This window comes from Podarcis bocagei (genome assembly GCF_964188305.1).
Source record: "Podarcis bocagei genome assembly, chromosome: 2".
Lineage (NCBI taxonomy): Eukaryota > Metazoa > Chordata > Lepidosauria > Squamata > Lacertidae > Podarcis > Podarcis bocagei.
The window spans coordinates 12,340,209-12,367,639 of record NC_138126.1 but is presented as its reverse complement, the minus strand read 5'-3'; the positions used below and the strand labels follow the sequence as shown (position 1 = coordinate 12,367,639).

Here is a 27,431-nt window from a genome sequence, read left to right as displayed (position 1 = left end):
TTCTAACTGTAGCTTCTTGTCCCACATAGAGATTTCGCAGGAGACAGATGAGGTGATCAGGCACTCCCATTTCTTTAAGAACTTGCCATAGTTTGCTGTGGTCGACACAGTCAAAGGCTTTTGCATAGTCAATGAAGCAGAAGTAGATGTCTTTCTGGAACTCTCTAGCTTCCTCCATAATCCATCGCATGTTTGCAATTTGGTCTCTGGTTCCTCTGCCCCTTCGAAATCCAGTTTGCACTTCTGGGAGTTGTCGGTCCACATGCTGCTGCTTAAGCCTGCCTTGTAGATCAGCTGCTCTACATAAGGACATAAAAGGCCATGAATCAGGCCAGCAGCTTATCTAGTCCAGCATCCTGGTCTCAAACAGCAGGCAGGATTCAAGCAGTTTCCCCTCCTGTGGTTTCCAGCAATTGCCATGGAGAAGCATTGGTGTCTCCAACCTTGGAGGCCGGTGTTTCCCAAACTTGGGTTTCCCGGTGTTTTTTGGACTACAACTCCCATCATCCTTAGCTAGCAGGACTGATGGTCAGAGATGATGGGAACTGTAGTTCAAAAACAGCTGGAGACCCAAGTTGGAAAACACTGGCAGAGGCAGAGCATAGCTTTCATGGCTAGTAACCATCGATAGGCCTCTCCTCCATAATTTTTTAAAATACATACATACATTTTTATTAATTTTTTAACATAGTCATTTAACATACATTTTTATCTTATACAATTTTTTAGACTTCCGTCAACTATCTCTGAAGATTTTCCATTCTTTATCGCTTAATCTGCATTTCTTAATTTCTCTATTACTTTTAATTATCCTTAACTAATATTCTCTTCATAATCTTCCTTGCAATATTTCGCATAATCCTCCTGACAAAACATCTTGCAGTCCTACTAGCGTAATCTGTTCATTACAGTTGCTTTTCAAATAGTTCAAATATTTACTCCAGTCCTCTAAGAATCTTTGGTCCCACAGGTTTCGAATCCTTCCTGTCAATTTGTCTGATTCTGCATAGTCCATTAATTCTCCTCCATGAATTTGTCTCATCTTCTTTCAAAGCCATCCCTGTGGCAGGGAGTTCCATAGTGTGACAAAGAGCTGCATAAAGAAGTATTTTCTTTTATCTGCCCCTGAATCTTCCAACATTCAGCTTCATTGGATATCCTTGTAATTTCCCAGCATTTAGGAACTTGAGATGCCCTTAAAAAATTCCCACTCAGCCATGATGCTGACTGCATTAGCTTGGGCCAGCCCTTACCTTAAAGTCTAACCACGCTTTTGAGGTTGTTGTGAAGATAAATTGTTTGTGTGTGAAGAGGGAGAGAGAGGCAGGCAGGCAAAGAGGGCACTGCTGCCCCAGGCTTCTTGGGGAACTAGCAAGATTCAATAAAAGGGAAACTATCACAATAATACAGTGGTACCTCGGGTTAAGAACTTAATTCGTTCCGGAGGTTCGTTCTTAACCAGAAACTGTTCTTAACCTGAAGCACCACTTTAGCTAATCGGGCCTCCCGCTGCTGCCGCCGCAAGCACGATTTCTGTTCTTATCCTGAAGCAAAGTTCTTAACCCGAGGTACTATTTCTGAGTTAGCCGAGTCTGTAACCTGAAACGTCTGTAAACTGAAGCGTCTGTAACCCGAGATACCACTGCACTGACAAAATATCATATTAAATAGCTAGCTATATTTCCCTTTATTCTCCATTTTATTGTATTGTATTTTACTTTTTCTTGGCAACGGCTGTAGAAATATTATATGCATCCCAGTAAAGAATGGATACAAAAACTTATGAAATATGCAGAAATGGCAAAACTTACTGGAAGAATAAGAAATCAAGATGCTACGGTAAAATCTGGGTGCGGGGCTACTCTGCCACCCAGCTCGACGGACTAGGTCCGCGGGTCCCTGCGGAAGAAAATGAGCTCAGCCGGAGACAGGAGCAAACTGGAGAAGATCCAAGTTTATTGCGCAACAGGTTCAAGACGAGATTGAACTCCGAGAAAGGGGTGACATGAACTTTTGAAATTTCCCTCCATGTCCCAGAATACAGTGCAAAATACATCCCAGTTACATCATGAATACATTAAGAAGAGGTTGGGTTACACAGATTACATCATGAATACATTAAGAAGAGGTTGGGTTACACAGATTACATCATGAATACATTAAGAAGAGATCAAATGCCATCAAATGCCAACCGTGTCCTTCAGCTCTCTATATTGGACAAACAGGCCAAACCTTATGCCAAAGAATAAACGGACATAAATCTGACATCAAGAATCACAAAACAGAGAAACCAGTAGGAGAACACTTCAATCTCCCAGGACATTCTATACAAGATCTCAGAGTAGCTGTTTTACTACAAAGGAATTTCAGAAATAGACTGGAAAGAGAAGCTGCTGAATTGCAACTCATTGCCAAACTCAAAACCATGGAGAGACCTGGTCTGAACAAAGACATTGGATTCTTATCTCATTATACATGACTAAGCCATTTCTCACCTTCTCACCCCTTGCCTTTTCCTGTAAGACCTATTGCAGTCGTTAAGAGTCGTCAACAGGCTCATCTCAGCTATCTGCCAATCTCCCATTCCCACCACCCTTCTGAGTAATACCCCTCCCCACCTTCTCACTATATAGAAGGATCTGGCAACTTCTGTTTCAGTGTATCTGAAGAAGTGTGCATGCACACGAAAGCTCATACCAAGAACTAACTTAGTTGGTCTTTAAGGTGCTACTGGAAGGAATTTTTTTATTTTGACATTAAGAAGAGGTTGGGATACACAGATTAACATATGGAGGAGGGAGGGGGGAATATGTAGAGCTGGAGATATGCGCAGATAAGCACATCCTGAGTACCTGATGAGAAGACAATGGTCCATGTATGCATGGTGTGCCACCTGGCATTGCCCTGAGGAAAGGCTTGGCAGAGTGATTTGACAGGATTAGGGTCTTGACACCTTGCTTGAGGGATTATGGAGGACAGGGGAGGTGTCATGGAGTCCTAGAGAAATTGAGCAAATTGTCACGTTGATTTTCTATGAATTTTATAGGTTTTAGTCCCTTTTGACATTGACAATTGGAAATAAATGGATATATTGTAGCGAAGAAGGAGGTGAAGAAGACATGCCCCCCCTTCCGTATCAAAGATAACAATTTTTTTATGAAAGAATGGAAATGGTTTATTGAATATCTACAGAAGATATATACTTACAATAGATAATTAAATGAGCAAGTTAAATGAATTAAAAAATAAATGTAAGGAACCGCAGAAAGAGGGGGAAGGAAGTCAAATTTTGAAATGTTAAATTGATTGTAAAACTAATGAAATGTATAAATTTGAAAAGTTTAAATAAAAAACATTTTTTAAAAAAGAAATATTATATGTAACTAATTTGCAAACAGTTTTTAACAACACCCATCAATAAAATGTGAGGTTCTTATTTTTTCCTATGTTTTCTGTATTTCTTTCTTTCTTCTTTTTTAAAAATCTGTTTGCCTACTGTGCAGCTGACAGTGTCATGGGAGCCTCACATAAAAAAAGACCAAACTCCCTCCGTTAAAAAAAGTTGCATGTTTAGAATAGATTTATGAAAGATTTAGAAAACTTATTGATTACAATATTTGTGTGAGAATGTATGGGAAAAATACGGAATAACAGATACAATCTTGCTTAAAATGTATATAGGAAGTGCAGTGTAAGCGATGGAAGCCAAGCAATGAAATTTTATTATTATTTTCATGTCGAGCTATTTGTAGAATAAACTTGGAATTAATTTTTTCAACTTATCTTCTTCTTTTCTTTTTCTTCTTTTTTCTTTTCTTCTCTTTTGTTCTTTTTTTCATTTATATGTTCTTATTTGAAATATACACAGTATGTATGTATGTATGTATTTGCAATACTTTGCTTATATTTTGTAATAATTATGTTAAATGGTTTTTGTTAATACAATTTTTTTATTAAAAAAAGTTGCATGCGTTTTGCTTTTTTTAAAAATAATAATATTTAAATCACTGCAGGGGTGCAGTTTGGGAATTTTAGACTCCGGGGACTCGATGTTCTTATGCACCCTCCCATTACATATCCATGCGCATTCTTTCTTCGCTTACTTACAAATGCAGCAAACAAGCCCTGAAATTCGGCCCGGGAGGCACCACTTGCAGGGATGGGGGCGGCGGGGGGGGGCGGGCGGAGGGAATTGCAAGTGGGTCTATAATGGTTAAATCCAAAGAATCCGATTCCTAGAGAGGCTCAACAAAGCTGGTGGGGGCGGGCGGAAAGGGAGGTCAGTAATGGACTCCTCTTCCTCGCTGGAGGAGTGGAAATGGCTCCTTTGCAGCTCTGAGCAGGGTGAGCAGCTGACACCGAGTTCAATAATAAAGGGAGCTTGGGTGGGTGGAGGGTGCTGGAAAGCCGCAGGGTGCAGAGGAGGAGAGGCAGGGGGTGGGGTGGGGGTGCAGAAGGGAAGCACCCCCTTTCTCCCCTAGATCCTCTCCCTTAAGGGAGCAAACCTTGCAATGCACGTGGGAACGGCGCGCAGAGCAGGTCAGAGGTCCTCCTGCAGTCCATTTGTCCCCTGGCACTGGAAGTGAAGGCCAAAGGACGGACTTCCCAACTGCAGCACGTCGTTAAACTTCGGAACTCCCTCCCACAGGAGGCCATATCTACTTTTCCCCTTATTCCCTTATTCTGAATAGGATTCCTCGCAATAAAAGTTGACAGCTATGTAGGAGGCAGTGATGACCACCAACCTGGGTGGCTTTCCGTGGAGGAGAAGGCCCTCCTCTGCCCTGCCACATTTGGAAGCAGCAGTGTTTCTGGATGCCAGAAACCGCAGGAGGGGAAAGTGGTCTTGTACTTGAATCCTGCTTGCGGGTTTCCCAAAGGATGGCCATTGTGAGAGCAGGAGGCCACTGGCCTGATCCAGCGAGTTCTTCTTAGGTTCTTATGAAAATGGCTCGTCTGCCCTTGTTTAACCCCCGCCACCTAATATTTGGGGATAGACTGCTGCTGTAAAAGGAGGCTTCCCACCCCTAGTGTGGCACAGACATTCCCCTCCCCTGGACATGCCATTTTTCAAAGTAGGAGTAAGATGCAGCTCTGCTGCAACATCAGTTTCGTTATGCGTAAATAAAGTGTTTACTATCACTTTCCCAATTATCTTCCCCAGTAAGACCATCAGTTTTACTCTCCCTTCTTCCCATAGTTTTTGTTTTCAGCAGAATCTTTCTTGGGGGAGGTCTCTTTCTTCCACTTGCCCTGTCCAGTTGCTCCTTTCTGAATGTTACCTAAAAATTTGCCAACCTCCCTCCCACAAATCACTACCCAATCAGATGGGTGAGGTACAAATAATAACATTATTATTATTATTATCATTATCATCATCATCGTCATTGTCATTGTCATTGTCATCATCATCATCCCAGTCTGCCTGTGTTGGATTTCAAATCCACTTTTATATATGTAAGGGTTTTTAATTGTTTTTGGATATGCAGTTGTTCATAGGCAGCAATCATTTTAACTTTATAAATATGTGTGCATGAGAGAGAAATAGCCCAAGCGCAATATATCTGTATCTATATAGTACAGTATTGTGAAATGACTTCAAGATCCTTCATAGGGAGCCATCTATTATTATTATTATTATTATTATTATTATTATTATTATTATTATTATGCTAAGCTTACTCAGGAGTCTTAGGTGAGTTGCCTTGGTAAAAGCTTTTTGAAATAACAACAACAACAATAATAATAACAATAATAATAATAATAATAATAATAATAATAATAATAATAATATATTTACACCCCGCCCATCTGGCTGTGTTTCTCCAGCCACTCTGGGCAGCTTTCAACAGAATATTAAAATACAATAACCTATTAAACTTTAAAAGCCTCCCTAAACAGGGCTGCCTTCAGATGTCTTCCAAAAGTCCGGTAGTTGTTTTTTCTCTTTGACATTGGTGGAAGGACGTTCCACAGGGCGGGTGCCACTACCGAGAAGGCCCTTTGCCTGGTTCCACGTAGCTTTGCTTCTCGCAGTGAGGGAACTGCCAGAAGGCCCCCCGGCGCTGGATCTCAGTGTCCAGGCTGAACGATGGGGATAGAGACGCTCCTTCAGGTATACTGGACCGAGGCCATCCACTTGAAAGCCTAAGTATGCTTGGTGACATTCTCAAAGAACTCTAAAAGGTTCATGAGGCAGGACTTCACCTTGTAGAAGCCATGCTGTTTCTGCGTCAGCAAGAATTAGTCTACTATACAGTCAGTTATTTTATCTTTAACCGGACTTTACCGCAGGTGACCAGGGATGGTGGTAGTCATAGTCTAGCAGCTTCTCAAGGGCTACAGGTTCCCCATCTCTGCAAATATACAGTCTAACTCCTGTTTGTCTGTGTTCTTTCTCCGTCAGGTGAAAGGGCTTCCAGTTACGGACTTCAAGGAAGTATCTCTGGAGTCTCTGATTCCGGCGCAGGTTGCCTCTTCCTGTGAGATTTGAAGGTTGGCTTCAACTTGGCTCTCCCCCCGTCGGAGGAAAATGACTACAGATTATGAATCCTCGTCAGCCTTTGGTCTCCACTTTCAGGATGCGCAGATGGGACTTAAAAGGGAGACCCAGGAGGAGCCGGCAGCTGCCGCCCAGCCGGGATCAGAGGAAATGGGAGAAGCTCTTCGGCGTCAGTGGACAGCCCTATCTGTTAAAGCAGAACCAGATGTGGGTCTCTGGTCCCACCAATATGAAGCTCAGTTGCAGGAGTTCATGAAGACAAATCGGGCCCCTTGCTCCGGACAGGGAATCCCACCGCTGCCAGAAACTGTTCTCTGCGTTGATGCTAAAGTAGTTGCAGCAGAGCAATTGGCCCAAATCCTGCCGTGCGCTCAGAAACCGAGTCAACATGACTCCATGGTGCAAGGCCACAAGAGAGAAAGACATGATATCCTGAGCGAGGAGGCCGCCGTCAGCTCAGATGTACCCTGCCAACACTTTAGGCAGCTCAGGTACCGGGAGGCCGAGGGCCCCCGAGAGGTTTGCAGCCAGCTACGGGATCTTTGCCACCGGTGGCTGAAGCCGGAGAGGCACACCAAGGAGCAGATCCTGGAGCTGGTGATCCTGGAGCAGTTCCTGGCCGTCCTCCCTCAGGAAATGGAGAGCTGGGTGAAGGAGCGTGGCCCGGAGACCTGCTCCCAGGCAGTAGATCTGGCAGAGGATTTCCTGCAGAGGCAGCAAGATGCTAAGAAAGAGGAAGAACAGGTGAAGGGCAAAGGAGAGAAGTTCGAAATGGGCATAAGGACATTGCCTGTCCTGGCATTAGGGTCACCTTCAAAGGTAGCCCCACGTAGAGCGCATTGCAGTAGTGCAAGCGGGAGATAACTAGAGCATGCACCACTCTGGTGAGACAGTCCGCGGGCAGGTAGGGTCTCAGCCTACGTACCAGATGGAGCTGGTAAACAGCTGCCCTGGACACAGAATTGACCTGCGCCTCCATGGACAGCTGTGAGTCCAAAATGACTCCCAGGCTACGCACCTGGTCCTTCAGGGGCACAGTTACCCTATTCAGGACCAGGGAGTCCTCCACACCAGCCCGCCCCCTGTCCCCCAAAAACAGTACTTCTGTCTTGTCAGGATTCAACTTTAATCCATTAGCCGCCATCCATCCTCCAACCGCCTCCAGGCACTCACGGTATGATGGTCAAACCACGATACTGGTTTCAGACTTTTTGAACTGGGGATATATTGCAGCCACTGCCAGCACAGTGTCTGCCTCACTGTTCTCTGCCTGCCTGCCTGCACTGTGTTGGCAGCATTTGGGAAGCTACAACATATCGCCATCTCAAATTGCCTTGATCAGCTGAGAAACGGGCTTCCTTAAACTTAAAGCAAGTTTAACTTCCTTAAACTTCCTTTAAATTGCTCCTGAAGGTCAACAATGAGGGAGACGGAGGCACTTCACCAGGGAGAGCGTTCCACAGATGGGGAGCCACCACTGAGAAGGCCCTGTCATGGGTCAATGCAAACTGGGTGGCAGCCAGAGGCAGCACTGCCAATGGGACCTTCCTTGCTGATTGTAGGGCCCAGGAAGGTTGATATTGTGGGACTCCCTCCCTTAGGGCCCAAACCATTTTGGGCTTTGTACTAAACCCATGAATTGGGCTGGTAGCTCACAGGCAGCTCTAACACATCCCCTTTCCTACTGCTTCAAAATGCTTTCGAGTTTTTACTGGGCGTTTCCCAGACCAGGAATGCACGATGGCTGAGAGTTATACAAATTTAACAATTCCTTGTTTGCTGTTTCAGGAGCACTTTCACGTGATCACAGTCAGCTTCCCTGACGATGAACAGGCTTTGTTGGAAACCTCACAGAGCCAGTCCCACAGGGAGATCAAGCAGGAGGATGAAAGGGATTGCAGCTCCCCAAGTAAGGACCTGTTGTTACAATCCATTGCTTACCACAAAGAGCCTGGCAGGGCTTTAATTTGGGGGTTCCTACTCGGGGGGGGGGGAATGTCTAAAGTGACTGCACTTGGAATCCTTTGTCCAGTTCTGGTTGCCTCACCCTAAAAGGGATATTGTGGAGTTGGAACAATTCAGAAAAGGGCAACCAAAATGAGTCAAGCTCAGTCGGGACACTAGCTAATCTCAAGGTAATATGTTTGAGCCCCACATTCGGGCAAATGACTAGATGATTTCTAGTTGGTCCCTTCAACTCTACAATTCTATGATTTTATGATTTGGGGCTTTTTACTTTAAGAGAGAAGACAAATAAGAAGAGACAAGATATACAGTGGTACCTCAGGTTACAGACACTTCAGGTTACAGGCGCTTCAGGTTACAGACTCCGCTAACCCAGAAATAGTACCTCAGGTTAAGAACTTTGCTTCAGGATGAGAACAGAAATTGTGCAGTGGTGCCCATTAGCTAAAGTGGGGCTTCAGGTTAAGAACAGTTTCAGGTTAAGAACAGACCTCTGGAATGAATTAAGTTCTTAACCCGAGGTACCACTGTAGTTGTTCAGTCAAACCTCGGTTGTCGAACGTAATCTTCCGTAAGCCCATTTGGCTTCCAAAATGTTCAGCAACTGAGGCACAACTTCTGATTGGTTGCAGGAGCTTCCTGCACTCAAACAGAAGCTGTGTTGGACATTCAGCTTCTGAAAAATGTTCAAAAACTGGAACATTTACTTCCGGGTTTTCGACTTGGGGGAGCCGAACTGTTCCAAAACGGAGGCATTCAGGATCCAAGGTTTGACTGTATAAAATTACACATGGTGAGGAGAAAGTGGGTAGAGAAAAAGGGTTTTTTCTTCTCTCTCTCTCATAACACTACAGCTCGGGCACATCTAAGAAAGCTGAATGTTAGAATATTCAGGACAGACCAAAAAACATCATTCTCACAGAACATAATTAAACTATGGCGTTGGCTTCCAACACGAGGCAGTGACAGCCACCAACTTGGATGGATTTAAAAGATTAGACGAATTCATGGAGGAGAGGGCTACTAGCCAAGCTAGCCGTGTCCTACTGTTGGAGGCAACATGCCTCAGAATATCAGTTGCTTAGGATCACAAGTGGGGAGAGTGTGGCTGTTGCACAAAGATTGTGTGGGATACTCAGAGGTTATCTTGTTGGCCACTGTAGGAACAGGATGTTGAACGAGGTGGCTACTGGCCTGATTCAGTGAGCTCTGATGTTCTTAAATACTGTTCTCTTTGACATCTTGTGGGAGGGCGTTCCACATGTTTGCTCCGACTTATTACTAAAGAGGGTTTTCTTGGTGGAAAGTAGTGGGGCATGCGCAAAACCACTCAGAGTTGTGGCTAGAAAGCATGGGAAAAGTGGGAAACTGCTGAGACCTATGCTTTGCCGGCATGGGATAAGCCAAAGTATGGACAAGCCCTGAGTATGAGGCCTTATGTTCTTTTATGAGGTATTACATTAACAGAAGACAGTATTATTCTCTTGCCCAAACCTCTCCTGTCACATTTTTCTTCATTATATCGCCATAATCCATCTCTTCCTTTCTATTTCCCCCCACCTTGTTTATTATCTCTCTATTTCAGCAGGTGACGAACACATGAATGGGGTACATTTAGACGAAGCTGAGCTTCGAAAGCCGAAGAAAAGCTCAGGAGATCAACGTGGATCAAACAAGCGGAAAGAAAAAACAGCGCAGAGGCGAAGAGAGAACTCTGTACTTTGTCAGGCAGGTGGTATTGGAGGTCAACCGAGAATCTCCACAGGAGAGAGCAGGGACGTGCCCTCCGTGTGTGAGGAAAGCTCGAGTGATGCCACAGCCCACGATGCATTCTTAGGAGACGAGCCTTATACCTGCTCCGCCTGCGGGAAAGCCTTCCGTCTCAAGTCAAGCCTCAAAAGACACTGGAGAAGCCACACGGGCGAGAAGCCGTATACCTGCTTAGATTGCGGGCGGAGCTTCAGCTGGAGGAGCAGCCTCACCACACATCAGAGAACCCACATGAGCGAAAAGCAGTACAAATGCTCCAAGTGCGGGAAGACCTTCCGCTGGAGCCAGAACCTCACCAGGCACTGGAGCATCCACACGGGAGAGAAGCCGTACAAGTGCTCCGACTGCGGGAGCAGCTTCAACCGGAGCCAGAACCTCATCACACATCGGAGAATCCACACGGGAGAGAAGCCCTACAAGTGCTTGGACTGCGGGAGCACCTTCAACCGGAGCCAGAGCCTGATTACGCACCAGAAGACGCACGCGGGAGAGAAGCTGTACATCTGCTCGGACTGCGGGAAGACCTTCAACCGGAGCCAGAGCCTCATTGCTCATCAGAGACTCCACACGGGGGAGAAACTCTACATGCTCCGGATGAAAGGAGAGCTCGCGGGGAAAATGCAGCCTCCTCAGACACGGGTGGAGTCGCACACTGCGGACATGATATAGTAGGGTTGCCATATTCCAAAAAGCGAAAATCCAGACACAGATGTTGTTGAGCAAGATCTCCCCGCAAAAAAAGAGAATGGTTTAAAGCTATTTTTTTTTAGCAAATTTGCCAAAAAACAACACTGCTGATTCGAGCTGCCACGTGTCCAGATTTTTCTGGACATTTTAACCGATTTTTGAAAATTCTGCCCGGACGCCATTTTCAAAAGACAAATCCTGGGAAATTTCGTATGTATGGCAGCCCTGTGATATAGGCGTGCTCACAGCGGAGGGGGAAAGATGGGTTTGAGATCCACCCCTTGTTTAGAAAGGTACAAGGACAGTGGAAAATGAGTGCCAGAAATGTTCATTTAAGTCGGGGTTTCTGATGTGTCAGCCTGAGGGTGCTGGTATACCCACCGGGACCTCCTGTGGTGCCTGCAAAAGTTCTCTGTAAATATCTCCTCAAAAATCCACAATCCACAAAAGACTCTTTGCTCTTCCTACTCAGTTCCCGTGTGTACTGACTCCACCTCTCCTGCAGTGAACACGCCCCCTTTCAATATGCCCAAGTTCCATTGGACGCCAGGACTGGATGCCCGCCTTCCCTTCCATTCTGAACAGGGGAGAGGTGCAAAGAGCTGCTATTGGGCAGCTGACGTGGAGGCATGCTTCCATCATTTGGCGATCCTGTCTCTTCCTCCCAATGCTGTTAGATGTGGCATTTTTGTGTGTGTGTGTTATAGCAAAACCTCCTGCATGCAGCATTATCTCTAAAAGTCAAGGGCTCTGTGCAAACCTCTCCTTCTGTTGAGCGATCAAGGCCAATGAAGGAGGACTTGCTAAGCTTGTGTAGCATAGTGGACACAGGTTCAAATTTTGGGATGGGGAGGCCCTCTTCGAGATGTCACATTGACAGCGAACGCTACTTAGCAGAGCCCGACCTCACACATACACCCCTCCCCAAATATGAGTGCAGTATGCTGGAAATAAAACTGTTGTATGTTAGTTAAAATAATAAATTTGATCATCCCTGAAAGTTGAACTGTATCCTCTGACAGAACATTGCTTCAAACTCCTAGGAAAGATACTAGCCCATGCTGCTTCTATGGACTATGTTTCTTCTTTTACCTAGCAAACTGCCTAAAACAAATCCTTAGTTTTGTTAATAAACATGGTGAGGGCGGAAGGCAGGAAATGAAAAGGAGCCCCCCCCCCCAAAAAAGTGAGGAAGGCAAAGAAGAAAACACATGGGGAAAAGCCCCCTTAGCGCATCATGAGTTTGAGGGAAAGGCTTTAAAGCAACAGCAGGGGAAAGACGGAGAAGCCCAGTGAAGGCTGCCTTGCCCCGTGAGCAGCACAGCTTTGAGCAGGGCCACACAGACACACACACACAGAGCACACGAGCGAGGGCGGGACATGGACGGGCAGGGAGAGCGGCTGGCATTTTGTCACCCCTCTCAGTGATGACACCCGGGGCGGGCTGCACGGGTGGGCAAACAAACTGCCCACCCCCTGCTCTGGTCCCCATGATGGAGGCAGGGGCACATTCGCTCCACATTGCAGATTCTCATAGCACTAGAATTCGTGGCCCTCCAAGAAGCTGAGTGTTGGGAGATCCAGGACAGATAAAAGCATTTCATTGTGCAGCAGATAATTGAACTATGGAACTCACTGCCACTGGGGGCAGAGATGGCCACCAATGCAGGAATCTTTTGCCCAACATGGTGCTCCAGCTGGTGACCCTTAGACTGAGAGTCCAGCACTATCCAGAGGACACCCCATTTGATGCCCCCGATATACAGTACAGAATCCAGCTTGTAAATAAGGAACGTCAACGCATCAACCCTAAACACAAAGTTTAACAGGGCAGAAGCCCCACTCAATGCAATGGGGTTTATTTCTGACAAACTGTAAAGAAGGTGAGGCTGTATTTGCAGAGGATATTTGAAGCCAGCGCCTTGTTCAATTTCTTTTACATTTTCTTCCCGTCTGAGGTCTCCAGAGCGAGCAGCTATCCTGCGTGACGTGGGTCAAGGGGTTCATTTTTAGTCCTCTATTAATCCAATGATGCATGCATTTTCACAGCTGCATAAGGCATTGTGGGGAGAGGAAGGTTTCCTAGAATTGCAGAGTTGTGAGGGACTCTGGTCCCACCCCCTGCAGTGCAGGAAACGTTTGGCCAATGTGGGGTTCAAACTCACAACCCTCATGCTCTGCCAAATCAGACATCTCAAACGGAAAACAAGATTGAAGGTGAGAAAATTTATTAGGACTCCTAAAAGTATGACTGTCTCTCTCTCCTGGGAAAAGGAAAGAAAATGCAAAGTGAGAGCAACCCATTTTTGTTTGGTTATTTTTGCTGATTTTGACTGGAATGAATCCTCTCAAAGGGCCCTTGGAAAACTGCCCAACCTGCTCTTGGCGGGTAAATGGTTTTTATGTCGGTCACTCTGGAGAGAAACTCCTGCTGGGCCTGAGAGGCAGATTTCGTCTCCTCAGGAGATACTGAGGTGGGTTTTATTTTCCCACAGATCAAAGTAAGGGAGGAGGGTCTCTCCAGAGAACGAGGCTCCTGAGAACGTGTAGAGTTCGGCTCCTGAGTCAGCGTCAGAAAAAGACACACGTCCCCCTTCATAGTCCAGAGTCACCCGGATCCTCCTGGGCTCCCTCAGGGACAGAGGAGAGTAAAAAGGGGAGGTGCAGGCCCAGTATTCCCCTCCCCACTTCTCCACAGCCCAGATCCCCCACTCAGGCCTTAAGGGGAAGATGCCCTTTCTCTCCACAGACATCCTGGCGACCCCCAAAGCCCACTCTTCCCGACTTCCCACAGTGATTTCCCAGAAATGTCTGCCTGCTGTGAATCCCTCACGTCCCAACACACAAATCTTGTGGCTAAATCTCTCAGGATTATCAGGCAGGGCTTGAGGTTTGTGTCCCCTTCTCACGCTTTTCCCATCCTCGGACAGGATGAGTTCAGGATGGGCTGTTTCTGGATCCAGAGTGACATTTGCTGTTGGGGAGAAGATGAGGGAAAGAGAAGAATATGCAGAGTCAGCTGAGAGACAGAAATGGACATTCTGATAAATAAGTAAAAAACACCCCAAAAACCCAGATTCCCTCTCATATCAAGGGGATTTCTTTGCATTGCATGCAAGACTGAGACTCCTTGGAGTCTTTCATCAGAATAAATATCTTCCTTGTTGGTTTTTAAATCAGTTTCCTTCACTTGAGTGATGCATGTGTTGCTCTCAAACTTACAAAGCCTGAGCCAAGGTTAGACAAATTATCAACATGCATACAACAGCAAAAATCACATTAATTGTTCAAAAGTATGCCAAATACAAACTTTTACCTTTCAATAAAAAGTTGTTTGTATCACTGAAAGCTGTTATTGTGTTTTTATTTTAATACTAAAGGTGTCAATATAGGAGGTTTTTTTTCTAAACTAAAACCTCAATATTCATGTTAAATTGCCGTGTTGGCACTTAGCGATAAATAAGTGGGTTTTCAGTTGCAGTTTGGGCACTCGGTCTCTAAAGGTTTGCCACCACTGGTCTATAGGCAGGAATGGAACTCAGACTGGTGGGCAGGTTCTTCGCAGGGACAAGCTTTGCCCCCAATCCAAACCTTCAACCTCCCTCCCAGTTCATTCATGGGACAGACAAAGAACCCAAACACCACTAGAGGACTGTTTCCCTGAGTGACGCCATTGATGGGGGTCCCAAAGTCTGCAGAGCAGATGGTTCAACACCCATGAAATATCAGTCCCCATCCCTCCTGTGAAATTGTTCCTCCCCTGGAAATTTACCTTTCTGAATCTGTTCACTGAATAGCAGAGCATCTGAGGAAGCAGAAAGATATAAAGTGTAAGGGCAACACTCTTCCACCTGAAATAAATCTCCATAAAAAAGTAACACTTCATAATGTGGCATCCTTAAATTGAAGTACAATTATTAAATATTAATTAAATAGTACAAAAAAATTTAAAACTAGAAAATCATAGGAAGAATCTATGAAAATAACTAAAACCTTAAATAGCAGAATAAGAATATTCAGCATAAATCCTAATGGTCTCTGAATTTTGTGCCTGAAATTGGGCTCTACATTGGAGGACTGGAGGGGAGGCAGAGGGGAGATGGAGGCAGCCTTAACATCTTCCCCAAGTAAAGTGGTGGGGGGAATCATTAAAGCCAAAATTGTGAAATATAAGGAGAAGTGAAGTTTGATGAGGAAGAATTGGCAGAGCTCTCAGGCAAAAGGAAGCCCTTCCTCACAAACCTTCTACAAATATTTCAGATTGTTAACAAGCATAATTGTGCCCTTTGGGGCTCATGTGCTCTTGCTTCCACTCTCAATGGGGGAACTCTCAGGAGATCTTGAAGGCTGAAGCCCTAGATATGGCAGCTGCAGGGGGACGTCTGAGGAGGAGGCGGCTCAGGCCTTGGCTCCACGGCTGAGAAAGAAGCCTGAGCAGGAGGCAGAGGGGGAACTGGGGGCTTCTTAATGCCCCTTGACTCCATTCAGAGCAGGAGAACCTCCAAAAGGACAAACTCAGATTGTGCAGACAGGGAACCACAAGGAAAAGGAGGTTTCGTATAACTGTAAACAGATGCACATGGGAGGAAAAAATCCTGACTTTGCTCTACACTCTGGTTCAGGCTTTCTTTACAGGATCCAGCGTCACAATATACATGGGCCATTCTGGAGAACAGGAAATGAAGGCTGGAGCACCAAGAAGGAAGGTATCCTGGGGTTACTCAAATCCATGAAATAAGAGCCTGGCATGTTCAGTTCTAAAGAAATAGTAGAATTCCCAGTGTGAAATCATGGCAGCCATTATTCATTACCTTTCCATTGTTTCATTGTATTCTCCACAAGGTGATTTAGATCACAGGATTCAAAGATCCTGTTCCTCAGCTCTGGAGGGAAAGCCAGTGGCTTCTCTGGACTCTCTCTTCCCTCATACCTGGTGAAAAGAAAAACAATGAATGGTCCCATTGTGGCCCCATCTCCCCAATTATTGCAGGTGATTTCAATAAAATGAACAAAGTGGAAGTTTATTTCCCAACAGGTTTATTTCCACCACAGATGAGACCTCAGTCCAAAACCCCTGAGGACGGCTGTCAGTGGCTTCGTAAGGATGCTAAACAGAACAGGATGCTAAACAGAATTTGCTGCCAAGGCGTGTGGTGGAGTCTCCTACTTTGGAGGTCTTTAAGCAGAGGCTTCACAACCATATGTCAGGAGTGCTCTGATGGTGTTTCCTGCTTGGCAGGGGGTTGGACTTGATGGCCCTTGTGGTCTCTTCCAACTCTATGATTCTATGATTCTATGATTCTATGCCCAGGAGGAGTCCCCTGAGTGAGTGCCTGAGGGCCCTGCTCCTTCCTGCCACTTACCATCTGGCTTGGGGCGGGGCCTGGGGCCTCATAAGGACTGCGTGCTGCTTGCGGCCTGCTGCCCAGGAAGACTCCCTGAGTGAGTGCTTGAGGGCCCTGCTCTTGCCACTTACCATCTGGCCTGGGGCGGGGCCTGGGGCCTCACAAGGACTGTGTGCTGCTTGCTGCCTGCTGCCCAGGAGGACTCCCTGAGTGAGTGCTTGAGGGCCCTGCTCTTGCCACTTACCATCTGGCTTGGGGCGGGGCCTGGGGCCTCATAAGGACTGCGTGCTGCTTGCTGCCTGCTGCCCAGGAGGAGTCCCCTGAGTGAGTGCTGAGGGCCCTGCTCCTCCCTGCCACTTACCACCTGGCCCAGGGCGGGGCCTGACAGGCCTCACTAGGACAGTTGTTACTGCCGGAGAGGCACAGAGTGTTTTTAAAATGTTTTTAAAAATTTTCTCTGGATTTTTTGTATGTGGGGGGTGGGGGTGGGATTGATGTTTGGTTGGGCTTGGGGAATTTTTATTATTATTATTAATTTGATGTTTTTGTAATTTTTACATTTTTTTTGTTTGTATTGTTTTATTGGTTTTGTTTGTTTGTTTAAGGTGTTATTTTGTTTTTAGGGGGAGGGGTCAGGGCTGCCGGGGAGTGGGCCCCAGCCCACAAAATGGCTGGGGCATGTTCCACAGGGGGGGATGCACTGGGACAACCGATCTCAGTGATCACGGGTAGGAGGAGGAGTTACGCTAAGACCAGACCATGTCATTACAGAGGAGGCAGGTTTAGTCGTTGTCTGAGGACTATCCCTGCCTCCGGGTCTGGTCCTGACCGGATGGATACTAGAATCAGCAAGGGATACCCACATGACCTGAAGGTGCTGCTGTGCAATGCCAGGTCAATGATTCATAAGACCACTGCCATCCATGACTTGATCGTGGATGGAGGACTTGACCTGGCATGTGTAACAGAGACTTGGTTGGATGAAGCAGATGGGCCTGTCCTTGCCGCTGCTTGTCCACCAGGTTTCTCTTACGCACAGCAACCCAGGTCACATGGGCGGGGAGGGGGGGTTGCAGTGATTTTTAGGAAGTCATTAGTTTGCACCAGGCGTCCTATTGGGAAGACCCAGTTTTCTGAGTGCATGTTCTGGAAGTTGGGCAATAGGGGCAGTACAGGATTCCTTTTGGTGTACCGACCTCCCCGCTGCACCAAGGATTCCCTGCCCGAGCTGCTTCAGGTCGTGGCGGATGTTCTCCTGGAGACACCTAGCTTGGTTGTCCTAGGGGATTTTAACATCCATGCCGACACGACCTTACAAGGGGCCGCTCGGGACTTCGTGGAAAGCATGGCCTCCTTGGGGCTGTCCCTGAATAAGTCTGGCCCAACCCACAGCCGTGGACATGCCTTGGACCTGGTGTTTACCTCTATGGATGTTGGTGATCTGACACTAAGTAAAAGCGAAACGAAAGAAGTGCCATGGTCAGATCACTTCCTGGTGCAACTGGACTTCTCCGCGACCCTTCCCCTCTGCAGGGAGGTGGGACCAATTCGGATGGTCCGCCCCCGCCACTTAATGGATCCAAATGGTTTCCAGAGAGTGGTAGGGGATACTTTATCCCATGTTGATGGCCTTTCAGCCGATTCCCTGGTGGCCCGCTGGAATGTGGAGTTAACCAGGGCTATTGACTGTTTGGCTCCGAAGCGCCCTCTCCGATTGCATGGAGCCCGGACAGCCCCGTGGTTTTCCACGGATCTGAGGGCAATGAAACAATCGTTGAGACGGCTAGAGCGCCGGTGGCGGATAACTCATTCCGAATCTGACCGGACACAGGTTAGAGCTCAACGTCGAGCCTACCAAGTGGCGATAGCGACGGCGAAGAAGAATTTCTTCACCGCCTCTATTGCATCTGCAGAAAACAGCAGCAGGAGACTTTTTCAGGTGGTTCACAATTTAGCGGAACCACCTGCAACATCGGGGCCCAGTACGGGCCACATGTTCTCCTGCAATGATTTTGCAAAGTTTTTTGCAGATAAAATCGCTCAGATTCGGGAAGAAGTAGACTCCACCGTGGGAGCAGGGCCGGGGCGGGAGAGTGCTAGAGTTCTGTCTAGTCAAGTTGAGTGGGATCAATTCCAATCTGTTACCTCCGAGGATGTGGACAGGCTGCTTGGACGAGTGAAACCAACCACCTGTCTCCTGGATCCTTGCCCATCCTGGCTTATAAAAGCTAGCCGGGAAGGACTGGGCGATGGGCTTCGTGGGGTGGTGAATGCTTCCCTCCGTGAGGGAGCCTTCCCAGACCCGCTGAAAGAGGCGGTTATTAAACTGCTTCTTAAAAAACCATCTTTAGATGCGGCCACGATGGCCAACTATCGCCCAGTCTCAAATCTTCCATTCCTGGGCAAGGTGATTGAGCGAGCGGTTGCCGAACAACTCCAGGCACGCCTGGAAGAAGCGGACCATTTGGATCCCTTCCAGTCGGGATTCAGGCCTCATCATGGGACTGAAACTGCCTTGGTCGCACTGGTTGATGATCTCCGGCGGGCTAGGGACAAAGGTGAGAGCTGTTTCCTAGTTCTGCTGGATCTCTCAGCGGCGTTCGATACCATCGACCATAGCATCCTTCTGGACCGTCTTGAGGGGCTGGGAGCTGGGGGCACTGTCATACAGTGGTTCCGCTCCTTCCTCCTGGGCCGTGTTCAGAAAGTGGTGGTGGGGGATGAGTGTTCAGACCCCTGGGCTCTCACTTGTGGGGTGCCTCAGGGTTCTGTCCTCTCCCCCATGCTTTTTAACATCTACATGCAGCCGCTGGGAGAGATCATCAGGAGGTTTGGGCTGGGTGTTCATCAGTATGCGGATGATACCCAGCTCTACCTCTCTTTTAAATCAGAACCAGTGAAGGCGGTGAAGGTCCTGTGTGAGTGTCTGGAGGCGGTTGGAGGATGGATGGCGGCTAACAGATTGAGGTTGAATCCTGACAAGACAGAAGTACTGTTTTTGGGGGACAGGAGGCGGGCAGGTGTGGAGGATTCCCTGGTCCTGAATGGGGTAACTGTGCCCCTGAAGGACCAGGTGCGCAGCCTGGGAGTCATTTTGGACTCACAGCTGTCCATGGAGGCGCAGGTCAAATCTGTGTCCAGGGCAGCTGTTTACCAGCTCCATCTGGTACGTAGGCTGAGACCCTATCTGCCTGCGGACTGTCTCGCCAGAGTGGTGCATGCTCTGGTTATCTCCCGCTTGGACTACTGCAATGCACTCTACGTGGGGCTACCTTTGAAGGTGACTCGGAAACTACAACTAATCCAGAATGCGGCAGCTAGACTGGTGACTGGGAGCGGCCGCCGAGACCATATAACACCGGTCTTGAAAGACCTGCATTGGCTCCCAGTACGTTTCCGAGCACAATTCAAAGTGTTGGTGCTGACCTTTAAAGCCCTAAACGGCCTCGGTCCAGTATACCTGAAGGAGCGTCTCCACCCCCATCATTCTGCCCGGACGCTGAGGTCCAGCGCCGAGGGCCTTCTGGCGGTTCCCTCATTGCGAGAAGCAAAGCTACAGGGAACCAGGCAGAGGGCCTTCTCGGTAGTGGCGCCCGCCCTGTGGAACGCCCTTCCAGCAGATGTCAAAGTGATAAACAACTATCTGACATTCAGGAGACATCTTAAGGCAGCCCTGTTCAGGGAAGTTTTTAACGTGTGATATTTTATTGTATTTTTGGTTTTTATGGAAGCCGCCCAGAGTGGCTGGGGAGGCCCAGCCAGATGGGCGGGGTATAAATAATAAATTATTATTATTATTATTATTATTATTATTATTATTATTATGAGAACAAGGGACAGGATGTAACCCCAAGCGACACCACCGGAGGGCTCCCATGGCTTCAAACAATGCTGCCCCCTAACAACTTTCTGGGAAGGTCCCAGGACTTAAGAACCAAACCCCTGAGGTGGAATGCCTGCAACCCCTCCCTCCCTGAGCTTCTCCAGAGGATGTGAGTGATGTCCAAAGCTGCCCAGTGGTCAAGGAAAACAACCTCCACCCTCCCTTCACCCCCTCTCTCACCCTGGAAGGGCACAACCCCATGCCCCATGGGATTCTCCCTCCAGAGGCAGGAAACAACTAGACTTTCACCCCCCACTCAAGACCACCTTCAGCCTCTCACGCTGGAAACGCTCCCAAGAAAAAGAAGCCACCTATTCTAGACCAACAGACTTCCCCCCCCCTCTGTGCCTCAAAGGGGCTGTTACCAGAGTTGGGGGGCTTCTAGCTGGACATTGAAATCTATTTGTATATCCTAAGCTCTTCCCAAGTATCTTTGGCACTTTCTCTTAAGATGTTTGCAATTATCAAAAAGTCCATGAACAGAAAGTGCAAGAGAAAGAAAAGAGCCCCCATCCCTTTGTGAAGGGATGTGGGGAGGGAGGGAGGAGGCAGTTGACCTTGAACCTTGGAGGGAGAATTGGGGGGCTACAAGTTCAGAAGAGGGGGCTCTACTTTTACCTGTGAGGTGCTGCAGGGAGTGAGTCCTCCAGTCTCCCCCCTGCAGCCCCTGGAGGGTCATGTCTGAGGTTCTTGCATCTCAGCTTCAAAGAGTGATGCTAATGGAAATGAGCCAGATCCACTTACCTCTGCAAGGTCCTTCTCACATCCTAGAGGGGAAAAGAGAAGGGAATTCACTGCACACCACAGGCCACACTAGGAAGACCCCCTCTGGCCCTCGGATGTCAGTCTGCCTGGGACATGCCAAGGTTTTGGGGAGGGATGGCGGAATCAGCTGGTTTTGGTTTCTCACAGCTTTTATTTTCCCAGTGTAAAATTATTAACTGTTCTGATTTCAATATCTCCACATTTCCACATCAGTTTGCCATTTTTGTTTAAAATCCTTATGAAAATCCACCAGCATTTTAGGGAAATTTCACATTTGTGGGTTCAAGAGACAATTCACACCATCTCTAGTCTTAGATTATAATTTAATAACTTTAATCCAGTTTGCATTGTGCAATTCAGACGTAAGCAAGCCTACAGGATAATCCTACCAGGGCACTGTCCTAAACTGTCTTCCATAGAAGTCCCCAAATTTCAAATGCTTTTTTCCACCTGGAAATTTAAAAAGCACCTGCAGCATAAAATGTCTCCCAAGGGGTAATAAAATAGGTCAGTGTTTCTTTGGGCTCACCCACACTTCTGCTTTTCCTGTGCCCAGAAAACACGGGTCCAAGTGGTTTTCCTTTGCCCTGCCGCTTTCCCTCAGGAAAAACTTGCTCCTTGGTGCAACATCAAAGAAAACGTCAATGCAGAGAAAACCTGGCTGAGGTTTGCTCTAATTCAGCAGTAAACAGCGGGTTTTCCTGGAGGAAAGGGGTGGGACAAGCGGCAGTCTAGATGAGTCCCTCTGTCCTGCTCTTTGGTCACTGGGACTGAGCACCATTTTGGGCTGATCTGTATCCATGGGGAAGGGGATCAACCCAGAACTTGTGGAGGGAACGGGAAGAGAAGCTTGGTCAAGAGACTGGCTCATGTCGGAAGGAGGCCTGAACGCATCCCAGACGTAGACCCCCACAGGTGAAAGGCGTTCGGAGACAAAGCATCAGCAAAGAGCAGAAGATCAGCTCCCGTTCCATCAAGAACACAGACGAATCTCTAGTCTGCATTCAGGTGAGTTAAGCATCCCAGGTCTCTTGGGTCTTCCTGTCCATTACAAACCTGACTAGAGGCTCCATCATCTCAGCCCCTGCACTCCTTGCATACATGAAAGGGGCAGCCTTTTCCTGGATCCTCTGGTTGTTCCTGCCACCATCTTACCTGCAGGAGTTCACTCGCTGGCTGCTGACTCTTCTCCTCCATCTCCTGGATGATCCTCTCAAGAGAGGAGATTTTCCTGGAGAGTCTGGCCAGCTGCTCATCCCTTCTCCCTGCAATCTCCTTCTCCACCTCTTCCACATCATTCAGCAGACGTTTTTCTTGTTCTTCCAGGAACCGGCGCAGTTCTCTGAACTTCTCCACAGTCTTCATCCTCTCCGTTTCTGTTAATTTCTGCAAGAAAAGAGGAGGTCTGAGTGTGGAAGGTGCTCAGCCTTCAAAACATCAGGAAGAGAATTGTGAGAATTCCACAGGGAGGACACTTCTGATTTTTCAGAGACATGAAACCTCCAGTTACTAAAGAAGTAAACCTTTATTTTGAGGTGAGGCCCTCTCCATTGCTGTTTCTGTTGACTTCTATTTTTCAGAGAGCTGCAGCCTAAAGGAAGGACCTTTTTCCTAGCCATGGATGTTCCCTGCATGTTTTGGGGCATGGCATAACCAGAGTTCAGAGTTGTTCAGAGATCACCCAGGGACATAAAACACCCCTTAGCTCAGGCTGGTGCCATTTAGGTGTAGGAAAGACTGAAACAGAACAATCTTTTGAAATTTACACCTCTGAATCTTTCAAGGTTGACCCAGCCAGGTAATGTTCACAAAAAAATGTATTTATGAGGGTAAAGTACATATCAAAATATTTGTACAAGAATGTAGCCACCTTCATCATAATAATAAATAAACAAACAAACTGATATGGAAAAGGAGAATGGGGGGAAGTTGAAATAGGCAGATTTCCCCATCCCTCCTCAGTCCTGACTCGACTCTTCAAGTGCTTGTTCCCTCCCTAGTAATAAGAGAGACACTTACCAGGAGGTCTTTGCTTTCCTTGTCCAGGGCTGCTTGATAGGCCAGAATTTCCCCTCTCTCTTTCCTCAGAATCTCCAGGCGATGACAGATCTCTCCCTGAAAAGAAAAAGGGAAACTTAGGTTTTATTGAGACACAGAGAGAGGAGATGAATATTATACAGGCTTCTTGAGTCCAGTGGCCTTGCTATAATAGCAAAGTGCAGTGGTATCTCGGGTTAAGAACTTAATTTGTTCTGGAGGTCCGTTCTTAACCTGAAACACCACTTTAGCTAATGGGGCCTCCCGCTGCTGCCGCCACGCGATTTATGTTCTCATCCTGATGTAAAGTACCACTGTACTTTACTAGAGGAAATAAAAGTACAACCTTTTTGGGTCTAAGGCTCCCTGGACCAACTTCCTTCTTTCTGTGGTGTCCCTGTGGGGCTCAGGATCCCAGTTAGGTCCCCCCTTGCTTGCAGATCTTGCAGCCCCTCACCCTTTCTCAAACACCCTCCCTTGTGGAGGGCTCTCTCAGCCTCCTCTTCTCTCCTCTCTTCTTAGGAGTCCTCCTCTGGGTCTCTGAGCTGCCCCAAAGAGAGGTGCTTCCTCACACTGCCCCACAGGGGCCTGTCTGTCCCTTCCCACCAGCAAGGGCCCCTCGCCAGTTTCCTTGCTTCCTCCGAGGCCGCCTCAGCTCCTGGCAGCCCACACCCCCTGGCCAGCCCCAGAGGCACCATTCGCCAGCGGAGCTTCTAGCCAGGGCTGCTGCAACAAACAGCTGCGCAAGCCTTTGGGAGATCCCAGGAGGGAGGTAAGGAAAGAGGGACAGAGGCCAGTGTTGCCAGCAGCACCCCTGAGCATCATTCAGGGCCCCCCAGGTGCCACAGCACACGGGTTGAAAAGCAGGGCAGAACTGGGATGGGAAAGTTTTCTAGCGCAACAAACTAGTCTGGAGAAGAGCAAAGGCAGCCATGCTTGCTCCTTTGTCTCCTCCGAGGAAAGTCCCAGCCTGGCCTCTCATCTTGAGGTCCCAGGGAGAAGTCGGAAGAGGAGGAGGAGGAAGGGCTAAGGCCATATCCAGAATGAGGGTTTTATTTTTTATGTATAATAGCACAGGTCCAATTCTGAGTTGTCATGGCAAAGTCATCTTTCCCCCTGGTCTTTGCAGATGCCACTCTGAACCACTGGCGCCCTCCCTGTGGAACGCCCTCCCACCAGATGTCAAAGAGAACAACAACTACCAGACTTTTAGAAGACATCTGAAGGCAGCCCTCTTTAGGGAAACTTTTAAGGTTTGATGTATTATGGTATTTTAATATTGTTTTGGAAGCCGCCCAGAGTGGCTGGGGAGGGCCAGCCAGATGGGCGGGGTATAAATAATAAATTATTATTATTATTATTATTATTGTTATCACTGAGTCCTTTGCCATTTGGGATGGGAGGAGATCCTCAGCACACGCACACACACCCCACCACTGAAATCTCATTGCACAGGCTCCACAGCACCCCCAGAATAAGCATGCTCCCCACCAGTAGGCACTTCCACACACACACCCCCACTCCTAAATCTGCTTCCAAGAGTTACTTGGGGGGAGGATCCTGCACCATCTGGTCAATTCCTGGCCACCACTCCTCCCCTTTCCCACCCAGCTGATCCCTTGCAACCTTGCTGAGGGATGTGGATGAGGTTAACCCTTTCTCTCCCTCCCACGGTCCCAGTACAAATCTTTGAAGCTGTTGTGAGTATTTCAAGGGAAGATCCCTTTGTCCCCCTGGAAGAGAGAAAGACTTCAACTCCCTCCTCCCAAACTTCAGGCTTGCCCTTGGCTGCTTTTAATGTAAGAAACAACCACCAATTAATGCCACGCCTACTTTGGACCTGAGAATTAAAAAAGGAAACCTCCCAAGTAGAATCCACAGCTATTTCTCCCCCTCCAGATCCAGGGATCTCCTACCTTGTATTCCTCCAAAGCCTCTTCCAGAGGAATCACCTTGTGATTTTCATGTTCCTTCGATCTGTCACACACCAGGCAGATGGGGGCTTCGTGGACTTTGCAGAAGAGCTTCAGGGGCTCCTGGTGATCCTCGCAGACTCCTCCTTTCCCTCCTTTCCCTCTTGAAGGCTGAGATTCTGGGCTATTTCAGCCACATTAGCCAATTGCCTGTTGGGGATGAGGCTCCTTCTCTGGACTCTTTCTCTGCACTGAGGGCAGGAAGCCTCTGCCTCCGATTCCCCCCAGCACTGGATCAGGCAGAATCGGCAGAAGTTGTGCCCACACTCTGCAATGGTGACTGGATCCTTGAAGTAATCCAGGCAGATGGAGCACGTGGCTTCGTCGCAAAGATTCTGGATGGGACCCCCTGCAGCAGCCATGGCTCCCGCACCAAAGACCCGAGTTTCGTTTTCAGCCACAGGGAGTTTCACTTCCCGGAAATGACCCAGAAACTCAGTGAGCACGTGATCTTTTTTAAAAAGATCTCTGCAGATCCTGAATGTTTTCTCAAGTAGCAGTGAATGCTCCTTGATTGCTTCCCATGCTTTTGACACATGGAGAGCGGGATCTTCATTGTCGCTCACAGCCAACGGAACAACACTCCCAATTCACCCCTGTTCCTTGCTTCCTCCTGAGGGACTGGAAATGGCTGAAGGTCATTGAACATCTCGCTTAGCAGCAGGCCTGGGATGTTCCCTTGAGCAGGGTGAATGTAACGACGAGCTAAGGATTACAGCACACCTGAGCATGTGCAGAGTGCATGTGCTGCATCACTGAGCAACTTCCCAGCCCCGTTTAATTTGTCTCAACCATTTCTATACAGCTTGATTGCCATTGTCTCTAAGCAGTGTGCAAAGTATTCCATACAATGAAAAAGGGTGGAAAATATAAAATGGTGTTTTCTGGGACAGCAGAACCTAAGTGGGAGATGTTTGGCTCAACTCTACCAGACACAGATGTTGTTGCGCAAGATCTCGCAAAAAAAGAGAATGCTTTAAAGCTACTTTTTTAGGAAATTTGCCAAAAAAAAACCACAACACTGCTGATTCGAGCCGCCATATGTCCTGATTTTTCTGGCCATTTTAACCGATTTTTGAAAATTCTGCCAGGACGCTATTTCCAAGAGACAAATCCTGGGAAATTCCGTATGTATGACAGCCCAATGATATAGGCGTGCTCACAGCGGAGGGGGAAAGATGGGTTTGAGATCCACCCCTTGTTTAGATAGGTACAAGGACACCGTGGAAAATGAGTGCCAGAAATGTTCATTTAAGTCGGGGGTTGCTGACTGATGTGGCAGCCTGAGGGTGCTGGCATACCCACCGGGACCTCCTGTGGTGCCTGCAAAAGAAGACCTTCCGCTGGAGCCAGAACCTCACCAGGCACTGGAGCATCCACACCGGGGAGAAGCCGTACAAGTGCTCCGACTGCGGGAGCAGCTTCAACCGGAGCCAGAACCTCATCACACATCGGAGAATCCACACGGGAGAGAAGCTGTACATCTGCTCGGACTGCGGGAAGACCTTCAACCGGAGCCAGAGCCTCATTGCTCATCAGAGACTCCACACGGGGGAGAAACTCTACATGCTCCGGATGAAAGGAGAGCTCGCGGGGGAAATGCAGTGTGGATTCGCACACTGCAGACATAGTAGGGTTGCCATATTCCAAATAGCAAAAATCCAGACACAGATGTTGAGCAAGATCTCCCTGCAAAAAAGAGAATGTTTTTTAGGAAATTTCCTCACCCCCCCAATTTTTTTTTAAATTTTTTTTGTTTATCATCTAACCTGATGAATTGTTCTGTAGGCCTTGAAAGCTGGGAAGCTGCTTTCTAACATTTTATTTTCTCTAATAAAGGCATTGGTGTAATATGAGCTTTGTAGAGCATACCAAAAATCCTTTAAAATGTGTTACGTAAATATTAAGCATTGTTAAGCACGCCTCATTTCCTCATAAAGGGTGGGATTAGGGGTTGCACAATAGTTTACACCCCAATCCTGTATATGTCTACTCAGAAGTCGTCTTCTTTGGTGATCCCTCATAGCCAAGTAACATTGTCTTCCAAAACAGAGTTTTAGCAGTGAGTCCATAAGTGAATGGAGGCCAATTCTGGATCCACACATCCTTCCACAGTGGGGACAAAGGTCCCTGGGTGGGGGTTGATCGTGGTGAGGGTTTGCCAAACGTGCCTTCCTCTCAGCACGTTTCTCCCTTTCGTCCTGAGTTTGAGTGTCTTCAAAGCCCATGACACCTTTGGTAAAGGCTGTTCTTCAATTGGAGCGCTCGCAGGCCAGGGTTTCCCAGTTGTCGGTGTTCATACTACATTTTTTTAGCAGTAAGCCCCAATTCAATAGGGTTTACTCCTACATGAGTGAGTAAAGGATTTCAGGCCTAGTTTCCGTTGGGAGAAGAGCAAAGGAGACGGGTTTGCTCCTATTTATTTAGCAGTATATTGGACAACACAACTGCTGATCCTGCTTTGGATTCTGAAATTTTAGCTAGGTAACATCTCTATCCAAATT

The 27,431-nt window shown here is 47.5% G+C and overlaps 2 protein-coding genes and 1 pseudogene across 4 annotated transcripts in view; 1 reads left to right on the top strand and 2 right to left on the bottom strand.

Annotated features, from left to right (window-relative positions):
• Positions 1 to 4,258: 4,258 nt before the first annotated feature.
• LOC308580686 (uncharacterized protein) lies at positions 4,259 to 11,924 on the top strand. 2 transcript variants are annotated; one of them, XM_081182703.1, is made up of 4 exons: positions 4,259 to 4,344; positions 6,407 to 7,246; positions 8,291 to 8,411; positions 10,056 to 11,924. In XM_081182703.1, exons 2-4 carry the CDS (start codon positions 6,533 to 6,535, stop codon positions 10,904 to 10,906), a joined length of 1,686 nt encoding a protein of 561 aa, XP_081038829.1. In that variant the 5' UTR covers positions 4,259 to 4,344; positions 6,407 to 6,532; the 3' UTR covers positions 10,907 to 11,924. The 2 variants fall into 2 exon arrangements, with proteins under 2 accessions (XP_081038829.1, XP_081038828.1); XM_081182702.1 differs by having other exon boundaries at positions 10,053 to 11,924.
• A 1,211-nt stretch (positions 11,925 to 13,135) lies between these two features.
• The window catches only part of LOC308579770 (uncharacterized protein), a 41,121-nt gene continuing 26,825 nt past the window's right edge, over positions 13,136 to 27,431 (bottom strand). The window contains 3 exon segments of the mRNA XM_081180704.1: positions 13,136 to 13,898; positions 14,697 to 14,729; positions 15,736 to 15,962. Coding sequence (XP_081036830.1) covers positions 13,384 to 13,898; positions 14,697 to 14,729; positions 15,736 to 15,962 — 775 coding nt within the window. The 3' untranslated portion in view covers positions 13,136 to 13,383.
• On the bottom strand, positions 20,102 to 25,370 carry LOC308581102 (zinc finger protein RFP-like; annotated as a pseudogene). The gene is made up of 4 exons (XR_014013474.1): positions 24,871 to 25,370; positions 22,937 to 23,032; positions 22,073 to 22,303; positions 20,102 to 20,919 (listed from the first exon to the last, which is right to left on the bottom strand). The product of XR_014013474.1 is annotated as a zinc finger protein RFP-like (transcript).